General features: G+C 42.9%; 1 protein-coding gene across 1 annotated transcript in view; it reads left to right on the top strand.

Moving 5' to 3' along the window:
- The window catches only part of LOC126188560 (protein nervous wreck), a 724,305-nt gene that overhangs the window by 522,149 nt on the left and 185,991 nt on the right, over positions 1–16,165 (top strand). The window contains exons 7-8 of the mRNA XM_049930159.1: positions 4,763–4,826; positions 10,348–10,476. Coding sequence (XP_049786116.1) covers positions 4,763–4,826; positions 10,348–10,476 — 193 coding nt within the window. The remainder of the gene's footprint in view (positions 1–4,762; positions 4,827–10,347; positions 10,477–16,165) is intronic.

The raw sequence follows: 16,165 nt of genomic DNA, 5'->3' as shown, positions 1-16,165 counted from the left end.
TGGATGACTAATCAATCAATTACCATGTTGCTAATGGTTTGATATTATTTTGGGGTACAGGATCGAATCCCAAGTAAAAATATTACCCAGAAGAAGTCAGGTGCTGTCATAACGTGATCGCTGTTGTGCAATTTACTTCGCGCAATAACGATCGGCAGAAATAAAAAATATAAAAAATAATACGGAAACTGACTAGTGAAATTTTGGTCCAAAATTATGAATTAATTTTGACTCGCCGGCCGGAGTGGCCGAGCTGTTAAAGGCGCTACAGTCTGGAACCGCACGACCGCTACGGACGCAGGTTCGAATCCTGCCTCGGGCATGGATGTGTGTGATGTCCTTAGGTTAGTTAGGTTTAAGTAGTTCTCAGTTCTAGCGGATTTATGACCACAGCAGTTGAGTCCCATAGTGCTCAGAGCCATTTGAACCATTTTTTTAATTTTGACTCTGTTTGAAAAGTACTGTAAATAAACGTTCGCCAGCTCAAATAGTGTGAGCGAAATTATTTAAAACTCTCGACTTCGAAATAAATTACTTTATTATTGTAGCATGTTGGCAGGCGTGGACACTTGCAAAGGCACTGACTCGCCCCATTATCAAAACATAATGATCACCCAGAAAAATTTAAGTCATGGACAAAAGCAATGAAACCTGGTAGTCAGGGAAAGACAGGATTCGGTTACGATTGTGGACGGGGCCGTAGTCAGTTACTATTGGTTGCCTTTTACAATTATACACATTTAATTTAAACCAGTAATTCCAGACTCAACAATATATTAAAAAAACCACACTTTATTACTGAAGGAATGAACAACTGTGTAAAATAATAGTGTTTTCAGTGCGTCACAATTTAAGCAAATCACCATAAAATACAGATACAACAGATAATGTTTTAAAAACAAGTAACTGTGATCACGGCTGAAGGCCTTATACGCCAAGAATGGCAATAAATTAAGATTTTAAAGAACTGGCTGCAACTTACAACTTTCAAATATTAAAATGTTACAGGTAAGTATCCACAAACACAGCAGAAGGTATCAGACGCCAGACATGGCAGTAAATAAGGTTTTAAGCCTTACTGCTAAAAAAAAAAAAGTAACAGTAAAAAATTAGAATTTTAAGCCAACTAACCACAATTATAGCTGAACGTCTTACACGACAGGAACGGCAATTATATAAAAAAAATTTAGAAAGCTGCTGTAAAACAGCAAAAACAATAGCAAGGTTAATTTAAAAAAACCTCTGAGAACAAACACTTTTTCGAGCGATGAGATAGGCAGGCAAGAGTTGCATTCACTTCACAAGATGGTAGCTCAGACTAGTGGCAGCCTAACGAATGACTAATGATAACTTGCTGAAGCTACCCGACGTCCGACAAACCAAATGAAACAATATGCCAAAGCCGGAACCGGCGGTCTGCACTACGCCCCGAGAATACTGTGTTTAGAGTGCACGGAACGAGAAAGGAATCACTATAACCAGAGTAGAAAAATCACCAACCGGCCTACAATCAAGGAAGCTGTCAACTACACGCCTTACCGGACAGTAACGGCAAGACGAGGAAACCTACACTGCCGTTACAAACCTCCGGGGCAGGTAACTGGGGCGATAGCGGCCACCAGGCAGGAAAAATACCGCTGGTTGAGCTTAACAAATTGTAACAAGCTGAACGCAGTAAATAGTAATAAGAAGTCGAGGAAAGCTAATCAGCTCCACCTTCCCCAAGCACTCCACTTGCTGCTCTTCGCCTCGGCGACACTACGAACAGCAACACGACCCAAGTCACTGGAAAATCGCGAGACATCACAATGGTGGGGGTTTCTCTACTTGAATTCAAGTGTAGTCTTCTTAAAGCCTGCAGGATCCGGTTTACGACGGTGTCGTGCACCCTCGTGACAACAGCCCTTAGACCCGGCAGTCCAGGCGCGGCGCCAGCGGTCCTGGCGTGTTGACGCACTGCGACGACCTGGCTCCTCCTGAATCCCCAACTGACTCCACACTCAAGACGACCCGGAAAAACAACGACGTCGCCCCAAAGGTAGGGCAACTATAACTACATATCGATAACCGCCGCTGCTGCCATTAACTGACAGGCAACGCTTGCGAAACGTAGTGGCGCCAGTCAACACGAGAAGAAGAGAAACAATCCCAACCATGGCAACTGAACGATACGGTCCGGCCTCCAACAGAGGGTGGAAACCTACAAGACACCAACGCGAGCCGCAACACGGCTCAAGCAAACTTGCAACTTCTTCATGAAATTAATTACTAGTTCTTTGCCCTACCAATTGCGTAACAACTGAACTGCATTTCTCACTCTAATGTCAATTGCTATTGAACTGTTTTGCAAAAGGTAAACATTTCGAAAAGAATAATTTTACTGTTTAAGTTGACTGTTCTACAATAACAACTGGTTTTTAAAATGATTATGGAGTTTACTACTTTGACTTATTGTTACTTAAATTAATTCTCATATAAAATTGTCTGAACATGAAGTATTGTTAAATATACTGCTTTGTCATATTACTTGTCAATAATCAGCACTGTTAAGTGCAAGTCCAAAAAACTAACTTTTTGTTACATAAATTGCTTCTCACACAAAATTGTCTGAACATGAAATATTGTTAACTACTGTATATTGCTTTCTCAAATTGTCAATAATGAGCACTTAAATAGCAAATAAAAAAAATGACTTTTTTGTTCACTTTCATTTAAACTATTAATCAATTCGATAAACTTCATTCTTCATATAACACTGGGTTAATTATGGATAGGATCGTCAGTTGTTACTGAGGATTACACACCTCAACACACAAAAGTTACTAAAGTACGAGGCGTGTATTTTAAGTAAGTAATATTTTGAAATTTAAAAACGACGTGCTAAGATATCTCAATAACGTTATTTTTACATGAAAGCCTGTACCTTAATCTATGCACTGACGCCATTACAGTCTGATTCTTCCTTGTTTACGTTGTGTACTGAGTGTTCAAGATGCCTCCGATAATCGCCGACTGTGAAGTACGGGCTGTTACAAGATTTCTTAGTGCTAAAGGCCTAAAAGCGATAGATATTCATCGTGAGATCTGTGCAGTTTACGGAGAAAATTTTATGAGTGATGGAATGGTAAGAAAGTGGGTGAGAGCATTTAAAGATGGCCGCATAAATGTGCATGATGAGTAACGTAGTGGGCGTCCTTCGGTCGTTAATGAAAGTTTGGTGCAGGAAGTGGACAAAAAGGTGAGAGAAAAGAGATGCTTTACGATTTCCTCCTTGCGGTATGACTTTCCTAATGTTTCTCGTAGTGTTTTGTATGGCATTGTGACTGAGCACTTGAATGACTGAAAATGGTGCGCACGTTGGGTACCGACAATGTTGACGGATGTGCACAAAACCAAACGTTTAGACAGGGCATTGACTTTCCTTGAGCGGTACCACAGCGACGGTGATGATTTCTTAAGCCAATTTGTTACGGGCGATGAAAAATGGGTGGCCTACGTCACACCAGAATAAAAGTAACGGTCCATGGAAGTTGAGCAAGGGCACCGTTTTGCTGCAAGACAATGCCCGTTCGCATTTGGCGAATCAGACCAAAGATCTCATCTCATCTTTTCGATGGGAAACTCTAGATCATCCTCCGTACAGTCCCGATCTTGCGCCCAGTGACTGCCATCTGTTCCTGCACTTGAAGAAACACCTAAGCGATCAGCGTCTTCAAGACGATGACGAAGTCGAAACAGTAGTAGCAAGTCAGGCGGCAGACTTCTATGAGGAGGGTATTCAAAAACTGGTACAACGTTATGACAAGTGCCTCAAAATTGACGGAAATTATGAAGAAAAGTAGATTAAGGTACAGGCTTTCATGTAAAAATAAAATTATTGAGATATCGTAGCACGTCTTTTTTAAATTTCAAAACGGTACTTACTAAAAAAAAACACGCATCTTAATTGTTATTGAACGATTCGCAACTAACACTGGCAAGCCTTTTACAATTCTAAATGATAATCTGCTCGGATCTAACAGCTGTGCGTTCGGCTCGGCGATGTCCATTACACAACGACAATGTACGGACATAGGCTCTTCACCACCACTAGCTTTGGGCCACCAGCGCTCTTCTTAAACACTGCTGGTTATTCTCGATGCTTTGCGCTGTGACCAATTACTTCTCCACATTATGCCTGGCTATACTGTACGTGGGGTGTAACAAGTCTTACGCCCTCTCGCAGCAGAATTCCTCCTTTGCGTCCGACCCGTTCACTCGCTGCTAACCGATTCTCCTTACCAACTGACGACAATGACCGACTGCGCCTCGCTCCTGCGCCCAGTGACAGTATGACAGTAACAATAACCTCTTTGGTTTACATTACTATATTTCCTGTCTTGGCTGGTGCGTATACTACAATTCTTTACATTCTCTTTAATTGGTTATTTTTAACGCAGGAAATTATTAAAACTTATATACATCATAATAATATACACAACATATTTATGCACTTCATTTAAATGTACACAGTTGATAAAGCAGGAAAATTTTTCATGTGGGTACTGTGTTGTGTTAAAAACTGTGTCTGCAGGAAACCCGGAACATGTACTCTTTCCAAATAATGTGCCACCGTTGCTGTCCAATGGTCTTCGCATGGGACGAAGTGTGTAACTTTTTTTTTTAGTCTCTACGTAGGAGCTTCATAGAAAAAATTAGTAGTGCCGTAGTAGCCAGAGTTATTTTTATGTGAGTTCTTATTGCACATTTTTGTATGTTCCAGGTTAAAGAAAAAGAAGGGTTCGTTCTTCCAGTCAATTACATCACTTCAGAAGAACAGTGCAAAGGTAAGTGATGCTTCCCTCAGAAAAATTCATATTTGAGGGGTTTCATATCATTCACATAATGACTAAAAATATAGAGTGTCCCAGGAGAACAATACTCAATGATTATTCGAATAAAATAGGGGTAGTAAGCATGGGCTCTAAAATGCATACGTTAAGAGCAATTAGCCTTCTTCATCTTCGGTACTATAACACCAGACTCTACTGCTGGAAACTCTTTGCTTTCCATATTTTCGTAGGATGTAGAATGGGCCAAAACAAGAACAAGATGTCTAATAAACATTGCCTCTAAAATGCATACCTTAAGAGCTATGAGTATTTGTTCATTAGAAGAGCGGAGGAAGTGGCAACAAAAGACTGTTCACACTGGTGTGCAGAATGTATGAGTCCGACGACATATCATCTGACTTTCCGAAAAATATCATCCACACAAATGGTTCAAATGGCTCTGAGCACTATGGGACTTAACATCTGAGTCATCAGTTCCCTAGAACTTAGAACTACTTAAACCTAACTAACCTAAAGACATCACACACATCCATGCCCGAGGCAGGATTCGAACCTGCGACCGTAGCGGTCTCGCGGTTCCAGACTGTAGCGCCTAGAACCGCTCGGCCACTCCGGCCGGCTCATCCACACAATTCCGAAGACTGCAAGAGTTGACAAATGCGAGAATTATTGCACAATCAGCTTAACAGCTCATGCATCCAAGTTATTGACAAGAATAATATACAACAGAATGCTACAGAAAATTGAGGATGTGCTAGATGACGACCAGCCTGGCTTTTGAAAAGGTAAAGGCGCGCGAGAGGCAATTCTGACATTGCGGTTGATAATGGAAGCAAGGCTAAAGAAAAAGCAAGACACGTTCATAGGATTTGTCGATCTGGAAAAAGCATTCGACAATATAAAATGGTGCAAAATGTTCGAAATTCTGAGAAAAACAGGGGTAAGTTACAGGGAGAGACGGGTAATATAGAATACGTACAAGAGCCAAGAGGGAATAATAAGAGTAGACGACCAAGAACGAAGTGCTCGGATTAAAAAGGGTGTAAGACAGGGAAGTCGTCTTTCGCCCCTGGTGTTCAATATGTACATCGAAGAAGCAGCGATGGAAATAAAAGAAAGGTTCCGGAGTGGAATTAAAATTCAATATCAATGATACGATTCGCTGATGACATTGCTAACCTGAGTGAAAAAAGAAGAATGATCTGCTGAATGGAATGAACGATGTAATCAGCACAGAATATGGACTGAGAGTAAATTGGCGAAAGTAATGAGATGTAGCAGAAATGAGAACAGCGAGAAACTTAACATCAGGATTGATGGTGACGAAATTGATGACGTTAAGGAATTCTGCTGCCTACGCAGTACAATAACCAAGGAGGCCACCAAAAGCAGACTAGCAATAGCAAAAAGGGCATTCCTGGCCAAAAGAAGTCTATTAGTATGAAATACAGGCCTTAATTTGAGGAAGAAATTTCTGAGAATGTACGTCTGGAGTACAGCGTTGTATGGTAGTGAAACATGGACTGTGGAGAAACCGGAACTGAAGAGAATCGAAGCATTTGAGATATGGTACTAAAGACGAATGTTGAAAATGAAATGGACTGATAAGGTAAGGAATGAGGAGGTTCTGAGCAGAATCGGAGAGGAAAGGAGTATGTGGAAAACACTGATAAGGGGAAGTGACAGAATGATAGGACACTTACTAAGACATGGGGGATTGACTTCCATGGTAATAGAGGGAGCTGTAGAGGACAAAAAACTGCAGGGTAAGACAGAGACTGGAATATATCCAGCAAATAATTGAGGACGTAGGTTGGAAGTGCTACTTCGAAATGAAGAGGTTGTCACAGGAGAGGAATTCGTGACGACCCTCATCAAACCCATCAGAAGACTGGTGACCGAAAAGAAGAGCTATGTTTCACAGCAGCGAAGATGAAGAAGTCCTCATAGATCTTAAGGTATCTACACTCCTGGAAATGGAAAAAAGAACACATTGACACCGGTGTGTCAGACCCACCATACTTGCTCCGGACACTGCGAGAGGGCTGTACAAGCAATGATCACACGCACGGCACAGCGGACACACCAGGAACCGCGGTGTTGGCCGTCGAATGGCGCTAGCTGCGCAGCATTTGTGCACCGCCGCCGTCAGTGTCAGCCAGTTTGCCGTGGCATACGGAGCTCCATCGCAGTCTTTAACACTGGTAGCATGCCGCGACAGCGTGGACGTGAACCGTATGTGCAGTTGACGGACATTGAGCGAGGGCGTATAGTGGGCATGCGGGAGGCCGGGTGGACGTACCGCCGAATTGCTCAACACGTGGGGCGTGAGGTCTCCACAGTACATCGATGTTGTCGCCAGTGGTCGGCGGAAGGTGCACGTGCCCGTCGACCTGGGACCGGACCGCAGCGACGCACGGATGCACGCCAAGACCGTAGGATCCTACGCAGTGCCGTAGGGGACCGCACCGCCACTTCCCAGCAAATTAGGGACACTGTTGCTCCTGGGGTATCGGCGAGGACCATTCGCAACCGTCTCCATGAAGCTGGGCTACGGTCCCGCACACCGTTAGGCCGTCTTCCGCTCACGCCCCAACATCGTGCAGCCCGCCTCCAGTGGTGTCGCGACAGGCGTGAATGGAGGGACGAATGGAGACGTGTCGTCTTCAGCGATCTCCTACACTGGCCGTACACCACTGGTGAGCGTCGAGGGGACACTGAATAGTGCACAGTACATCCAAACCGTCATCGAACCCATCGTTCTACCATTCCTAGACCGGCAAGGGAACTTGCTGTTCCAACAGGACAATGCACGTCCGCATGTATCCCGTGCCACCCAACATGCTCTAGAAGGTGTAAGTCAACTACCCTGGCCAGCAAGATCTCCGGATCTGTCCCCCATTGAGCATGTTTGGGACTGGATGAAGCGTCGTCTCACGCGGTCTGCACGTCCAGCACGAACGCTGGTCCAACTGAGGCGCCAGGTGGAAATGGCATGGCAAGCCGTTCCACAGGACTACATCCAGCATCTCTACGGTCGTCTCCATGGGAGAATAGCAGCCTGCATTGCTGCGAAAGGTGGATATACACTGTACTAGTGCCGACATTGTGCATGCTCTGTTGCCTGTGTCTATGTGCCTGTGGTTCTGTCTGTGTGATCATGTGATGTATCTGACCCCAGGAATGTGTCAATAAAGTTTCCCCTTCCTGGGACAATGAATTCACGGTGTTCTTATTTCAATTTCCAGGAGTGTATTTTAGAGCAGTTGTTTACTATAATTTTTCTCTTCGAATGATAGATCCTGTCTTATTTATGAATATTGACCTTTCCTCGTGGGATACCTTGCGAAACGATCTCCTCTGTGAACGTCTCTTCTTCTTGTGCAGTCCATTGTTGAACCAAACTTTTTTCGTATTCAGTAACTGACTCATTATTCTTCTCCATTTCTGTTGTTGTCAGTACAGTGTATATTTCAGTACGAAACGAGATCTAAAAAACTTATTTCAGTGTAATACTAAACTCCATCGAATGGTGCAAAATAAAAGGTCTTCTTTGTATGCTTTCTAATATCTTTCCGTAGGAAGCAAATATCGTGAATACAGCGTTTCCCACCTAGCTCTGCCACCTCTTGCATTTCCGAAAGGAAACAAAATGTGAAAAATTCAATTGTCCCGGGATGTACCTATGTCAGGAGCTCACACGACGGGCAGGATGCATGATCCACAGAGGTCAACGAACACCACTTTCAACACCAATTTAAGTGTTTCTAAAAGGCACGTGTATTTTTTTCTGTAGAAATGAAAACTAGAGGTGCAGTTAGTGATGGCAGATTGGTTTCACCGTTCTAAACATCGTACATTCTGAAATGCTACGCTTTAAAGCATGTCAACGTCGCCGCGGTTTCTGCCGTAATGCGCAGGCCAAAGGTTGCCTGCACAGTACTGCAATTTGATGCAGACAGACCACATGAGTACGCACATTCTACCTACGCTGATTAGTCTACTAGCGTCTCCTTCTCGGGCCTGCTGTACTGCTGTCGGTGGCAAACAGAAAAATACTCTGTGACGCATTTCACATACGTTTCGGGTAGTGCTTTCCCTGTTTTGGTATGGCTTGTGACGTTTTCGTTCGTCTCGTCGATATACCGATCTTCAGTAATGAAGAAAAACTACATTTGATGTCATTTTACGGCGAATGTCACAGAACTACAACCACAGATATAGCAGTGTACGCTGAACGCTACCAGCCAAACGAAGAAGGGAATAGACAAATGAGGTGTCGGAATGATTAGCGAGTCTAATTTTGTAAAATATATTTAACTGCTTCGGAGTATTCTTCGTAATTAAGAAAAACCTAGCTAACGATTTTGGGGAAAATTACACAATGCATTTTTGTCCGAATTTTCGTAGCCAAACGAACAGTGGTCGAATGAACAAATGGGGTATCAAATTGACCAGCGTGAGATCTAGATATTGTAAATAAAGATTTAAATGCTTGAAAGTTAACTTAATAATCGAGAAAAACTTAATTGGCGATTTGAGGGAAAGTTTTTGTCTGAATATTCGTAGCCAAACGAGGAGTGGGAAATGAGCATAGGAAAGATATAATTTTTGAAAAACATCAAAGTAATAAAGAAAAAGTTAGTTGCTTGAGGGAAAATTGAAATTCTTCATGAACAGCTGCTGCTGCTAGTTACGTAAGTGAAGTTTCAAAAACGTCATCTCTTCAAGGCCTACTAGCTATTTAAATTACAAGAGTATCATTTCTAACACTAAAAAAATGGTTAAATGTTGTGTGAAATCATTTGTCTAAAAGCAAGAAATAAAACGGATTAGACAAACATTAACGCGCCTTTGAATGATACTCAAAATCATAGAAATCATTTACAGAAAATGAGGCGTCGACTGAGAATTTGAAGTTCAATGTTTGACTTAGTACCTTGGAATCTGGAAGAGTACTAGAGGATGTTTGGCTGTGGTTTTTGTAGACAGTGCAGTCTAATTGGCTGTACATTATTTAGAGCATTATTCAATGTCATGTCAAATGTGTCTCTAGTCAGTTTTACTTCTCAGTGTTAGTCACATCACTTCGCAAAGTGCTTGACAGCTTTCTTTTTCCGTAAATTCTTTTCGAACAGGTAACCGTCTACGCTTCCTGGAAGTCGCTGCTTTTCTGTTAAGTCTGAGCTGAAACAGGTTATCTCTTCATATAAACTAGAACGTGACACTAGAACGTGACCAAGACTTCGAATTCTACAGACTAGTAACTGGCTCCTTAAACAGCTCGCTACTTAGAGCAGCGAATTCTTGAAGCGCAGTCAATACACTCTGGCTGTTAGTGCATCAATATGCGCGTCTGTTCTTTCGACCTGCTGTCGACAATTTGCCAGTTATTGAATGAATTTTCGGGTCTGTTACTTCGACCTGCTGTCGAAGCTGCAAATCTTCTATGCGGTATAACTATCACTCCTCTGTCAGAGCATCCTGGTTGGTAACATTCTTTGTTCCTCTGCAGGTCTCATCGAAACGCGAGCAGCTGGAAGAAAAGTCTACGGGGGCGCGTAACGACTACCTGCTGAGCATAGCCGCTGCGAATGCCCACCAGAACCGCTACTTCACCAAGGACCTGCAGAACACCATGGTGGTACGTACATACAGCACTTTTGGTATTACTCCCCTCTCTTATATACTTGGAGGAAAAAAGTTACATATTCATATTCTTCTGTTGACGTTGTACACTGACGGGAACTGAAAGTATCACACAACAAACATCTTGACCATACAGTACCAAAATGATTCTCCACTAGTTCCGTCCCTGCGGGATATATTGATCAAAATTTCATCATCAGGCGAGCTTATTTTCAGTATTTTCAGCGTATAAAAAGAATTCCTACCTGTGAAGAATAGCATGACTATATGAAGGCTGTCGGGCATGTCTAACTTTACTGGAATTCTTCAGGCGGAACACGCTACGCAGCACACCCTGAGGACGTGCTCGCGAAGCTTGTCGCCTTCTTTCGGACTTCGTGAGAGGCTGACTCATCGGCATAGGAACATCGTACTATAAATCACACAGACAGTTGCCTGTACTACACTGATCGCGGGACAAGAAGTGACGAGATGACTGGGTAACTGTGCCAGCGGCGTTGTCTCATTGAATACTCCAGCTCTTGTCAGGTCGCTTAAGTTAAGCAATGCCAGGTCTGATCAATGCTTCGATGGGTAACCGCCTAGGTACACCACATCTACATCTACATCTACATCTATACTCCGCGAGCCACCTTACGGTGTGTGGCGGAGGGTACTTATTGTACCACTATCTGATCCCCCCTTCCCTGTTCCATTCACGAATTGTGCGTGGGAAGAACGACTGCTTGTAAGTCTCCGTATTTGCTCTAATTTCTCGGATCTTTTCGTTGTGATCATTACGCGAGATATATGTGGGCGGTAGTAATATGTTGCCCATCTCTTCCCGGAATGTGCTCTCTCGTAATTTCGATAATAAACCTCTCCGTATTGCGTAACGCCTTTCTTGAAGTGTCCGCCACTGGAGCTTGTTCAGCATCTCCGTAACGCTCTCGCGCTGACTAAATGTCCCCATGACGAATCGCGCTGCTTTTCGCTGGATCATGTCTATCTCTTCTATTAATCCAACCTGGTAAGGGTCCCATACTGATGAGCAATACTCAAGAATCGGACGAACAAGCGTTTTGTAAGCTACTTCTTTCGTCGATGAGTCACATTTTCTTAGAATTCTTCCTATGAATCTCAACCTGGCGCCTGCTTTTCCCACTATTTGTTTTATGTGATCATTCCACTTCAGATCGCTCCGGATAGTAACTCCTAAGTATTTTACGGTCGTTACCGCTTCCAATGATTTACCACCTATGGCATAATCGTACTGGAATGGATTTCTGCCCCTATGTATGCGCATTATATTACATTTATCTACGTTTAGGGAAAGCTGCCAGCTGTCGCACCATGCATTAATCCTCTGCAGGTCTTCCTGGAGTACGTACGAGTCTTCTGATGTTGCTACTTTCTTGTAGACAACCGTGTCATCTGCAAATAGCCTCACGGAGCTACCGATGTTGTCAACTAAGTCATTTATGTATATTGTAAACAATAAAGGTCCTATCACGCTTCCTTGCGGTACTCCCGAAATTACCTCTACATCTGCAGATTTTGAACCGTTAAGAATGACATGTTGTGTTCTTTCTTCTAGGAAATCCTGAATCCAATCACAAACCTGGTCCGATATTCCGTAAGCTCGTATTTTTTTCATTAAACGTAAGTGCGGAACCGTATCAAATGCCTTCCTGAAGTCCAGGAATACGGCATCAATCTGCTCGCCAGTGTCTACGGCACTGTGAATTTCTTGGGCAAATAGGGCGAGCTGAGTTTCACATGATCTCTGTTTGCGGAATCCATGTTGGTTATGATGAAGGAGATTTGTATTATCTAAGAACGTCATAATACGAGAACACAAAACATGTTCCATTATTCTACAACAGATTGACGTAAGCGAAATAGGCCTATAATTATTCGCATCTGATTTATGACCCTTCTTGAAAATGGGAACGACCTGCGCTTTCTTCCAGTCGCTAGGTACTTTACGTTCTTCCAGCGATCTACGATAAATTGCTGATAGAAAGGGGGCAAGTTCTTTAGCATAATCACTGTAGAATCTTAAGGGTATCTCGTCTGGTCCGGATGCTTTTCCGCTACTAAGTGATAGCAGTTGTTTTTCAATTCCGATATCGTTTATTTCAATATTTTCCATTTTGGCGTCCGTGCGACGGCTGAAGTCAGGGACCGTGTTACGATTTTCCGCAGTGAAACAGTTTCGGAACACTGAATTCAGTATTTCTGCCTTTCTTCGGTCGTCCTCTGTTTCGGTGCCATCGTGGTCAACGAGTGACTGAATAGGGGATTTAGATCCGCTTACCGATTTTACATATGACCAAAACTTTTTAGGGTTCTTGTTTAGATTGTTTGCCAATGTTTTATGTTCGAATTCGTTGAATGCTTCTCTCATTGCTCTCTTTACGCTCTTTTTCGCTTCGTTCAGCTTTTCCTTATCAGCTATGATTCGACTACTCTTAAACCTATGATGAAGCTTTCTTTGTTTCCGTAGTACCTTTCGTACATGATTGTTATACCACGGTGGATCTTTCCCCTCGCTTTGGACCTTAGTCGGTACGAACTTATCTAAGGCGTACTGGACGATGTTTCTGAATTTTTTCCATTTTTGTTCCACATCCTCTTCCTCAGAAATGAACGTTTGATGGTGGTCACTCAGATATTCTGCGATTTGTGCCCTATCACTCTTGTTAAGCAAATATATTTTCCTTCCTTTCTTGGCATTTCTTATTACACTTGTAGTCATTGATGCAACCACTGACTTATGATCACTGATACCCTCTTCTACATTCACGGAGTCGAAAAGTTCCGGTCTATTTGTTGCTATGAGGTCTAAAACGTTAGCTTCACGAGTTGGTTCTCTAACTATCTGCTCGAAGTAATTCTCGGACAAGGCAGTGGTGTTGGCTACTTTTACTTTGCGTTTACGCCCAAAAGGGATGGTGGCGTAAAGATCCTGATCACCAGACTTCGTGCCAATGTCCTGAGCTAAATTTCAAACTTCTCCGCAGTAGCTCCTGAAGTGAGAGTGTATGAAGCCGCTGATGGCGATTCGTCCGATATATAGCCCCGTTGGTGCTATTAGAAAGGAGTGCCATATTCCGACACCAGGTTCCACCCTCTCACTTTTCTTATCATCGCCCAATACACATGACACGGCACTACGCACACTCACTGCAGTCAGCTGGAGTCATCACATCACTAATAAAAAAAACTCACATTTCGCGAAGGAAAGGTGCCATTGAGGGGAAAGGACATAAAAATCTTTCCAATTAGACAGATGTACATGCCGTAAGGGATCTGCTAGCCAAAAATGCCATACGACTTTACTAGTGCAACTCTATGGCTACAAGAATAGGCACGGGTCTGTTCAGAACGAGTACACCAAGAGACGAGCGCAAGATTTTCTGAATGGCACTAATGAATAGATGGATACAACATCTGAAATCCCGACAGAAATTACAGGCAGTGTGCGACCAAGGAGCGTCAGGAACAGATGTCGAATTGCCGTGTGTCGTTACAGATGACACCAAAAAATAGACAATGGAACCCAGCATGATCTAGAGCCAACATCAACCGGGACACTGAGTGGTTTCTGCGCTGTTCAGAAATGAGTCTCGCGTCTGTCTTTGGAGATCAGATTGAGGCCGGCATGTCCGTAGACGATATGGTGAGAGGTCACAGAAAGAAGATATTCTCGAGAGCCATACGTCTCCAATTCGTGCGATTGTGGCTTGGAAAGCTATTGGACGGCACAGAATCGACTCATTGTCCCCGGTTGACGCTGGCTAAAGATTATGCATGTCCCTGTTGTCTGTATTTTGGTGCCAGTTGTAAACAACGCATGTCAACTACTAATCTTAATGTAGCTTACAGTAATCTGTCCCTGATGGTTTGTGCTGGCACTCTACCTTTAACCTGTGACCAGCTGTTGTAATCCGTCTCTTCATCAGAGACAGTCGAATAATCCTACGCCCTTCTCTTGGTGTTATCCTTTTGGATGGATAGGTGGCTACTTTTCTTGCCGTACTGTTGCTCCAGCAAAGCAAATAAAAGTCGAATAATCCTACGCCCTTTTGATGTTATCCTTTTGCATGGACAGGTGGCTACTTTCCTTGCCATACTGTTGCCCCAGCAAAGTAAATTCGTATGGAGACCCCAAAGAGCAGGTTCAGCCATATAATTGGAGAAAAACACTGATTTAATATCTGTTGAAGGGAGGCAGAGTGGTCGACAGTTTATAGCGAGACTGTTATACCCTGTTGCCGTACCTCCGCGACCAGGTTACCAAATGGGAAATTCCAGCACGATAATGCAAGACCTCACACTGCAGGCCATGCCACCAACACGCTGAGGTATGTACAGGTCCTTGACTCGTCAGCTTGTCCGCTGACATGTCCCCTGACATGTGTGGTGTGCGATGGAAATATGGTTTAATACCTCCTCCCAGTCAGCACTCTACATAAACTGCGTCATCTATCTTAGAAACCTAGTTAATTTGAAATAAAAATTTTGATTAAGTTTTTAATTGTCTTTGCACTTTTGAATTGAAATTAGTTCCGAAACGATTCAGAAGTTCCCATAAAGCCTAAGCAATGAAAATTCTAATTACTGTAAAGAAAGTAGTAGCCGGAATAGGGATACCTCAGTACAGAGGGCGTAGGATTGTAGAGCTCCACGATTTTTTGCGGGGTTTTTGAAACTAATTAATGACCGTCTGCCGGTTCGCTCGCAGATTCATCAAACTCCCAATTTCTCCATGCCAAAATAAATTCCTGAAATCTTAAACGAAGAGAATCGTAATAATAAGACATGTAAGGAATTTTTTAAGTCTCACTACCTGTTAGGAGAAACGTTTATTAATCAATCCGCGTTCATGAAGTTCAGTAACTTGTACGATCAGCTATGGCATCGATAACGCTAAATTCAATTACACTTCCCCCTCCTATATAACTCCAGAATAAAAGGTAACGATGTTACCTGCATCTTCTTGATACAGAGTAGAAACAATAGAACGTACGAGTAACATGGAGTGCAACAGACTGCTACTGTACAAACAATGTTACTCTGGTCAATAATTTGGCACAGTGTCAGTATGTATGTTTGATTTGTATATCTAAGTGAAACATAATGAAAGATATATTATGAACTGACACGGTATGGCAAGAAAAGCCCTTGATAACAGTCGGAGGGTATTTGCTTCAGTGTTATAACGAATACAAGAGTGTACTCATACCTGCGAACATCAAATTTCATACTAATGTTATAATCGGTGCCAGTTTCAAACGGAATGAATCTTTAAGCATTCAGTACTGTTAAGTTATGAAAATCCCCACAAAGTTTGATTAGTCTCGGAGTGCTACTTCATAGTGTGATACTTTCCATTTCAGTCAATGTGGCATGCATTCGGTTACCTTGTTTACAGAAGCACAGCAACAATTCACCCACGTTCCCATCCACTTAGCTCCTACATAGTGCACTTACGACAATACATAACTCTGTTCTAACCACGGCTAGTACTTGCAACGTGCAGAGGACGCTGCAGAGGTGCCGTTAGCGATCAAAGACAACAGCACAGCCTGCAGGCTTGGGTAGCATCTGCATTTACGTTCAAGCATGCATTTGTCGCTGTATTTGCATATTTTTGTCCAACGCCTGTAGCTAGATAATTTAAATAAGCTGCCACGTAA

Source organism: Schistocerca cancellata, chromosome 5 (assembly GCF_023864275.1).
Source record: "Schistocerca cancellata isolate TAMUIC-IGC-003103 chromosome 5, iqSchCanc2.1, whole genome shotgun sequence".
NCBI lineage: Eukaryota > Metazoa > Arthropoda > Insecta > Orthoptera > Acrididae > Schistocerca > Schistocerca cancellata.
The sequence above is the reverse complement of the archived record's forward strand: the minus strand, read 5'-3'. Positions and strand labels throughout refer to the sequence as shown.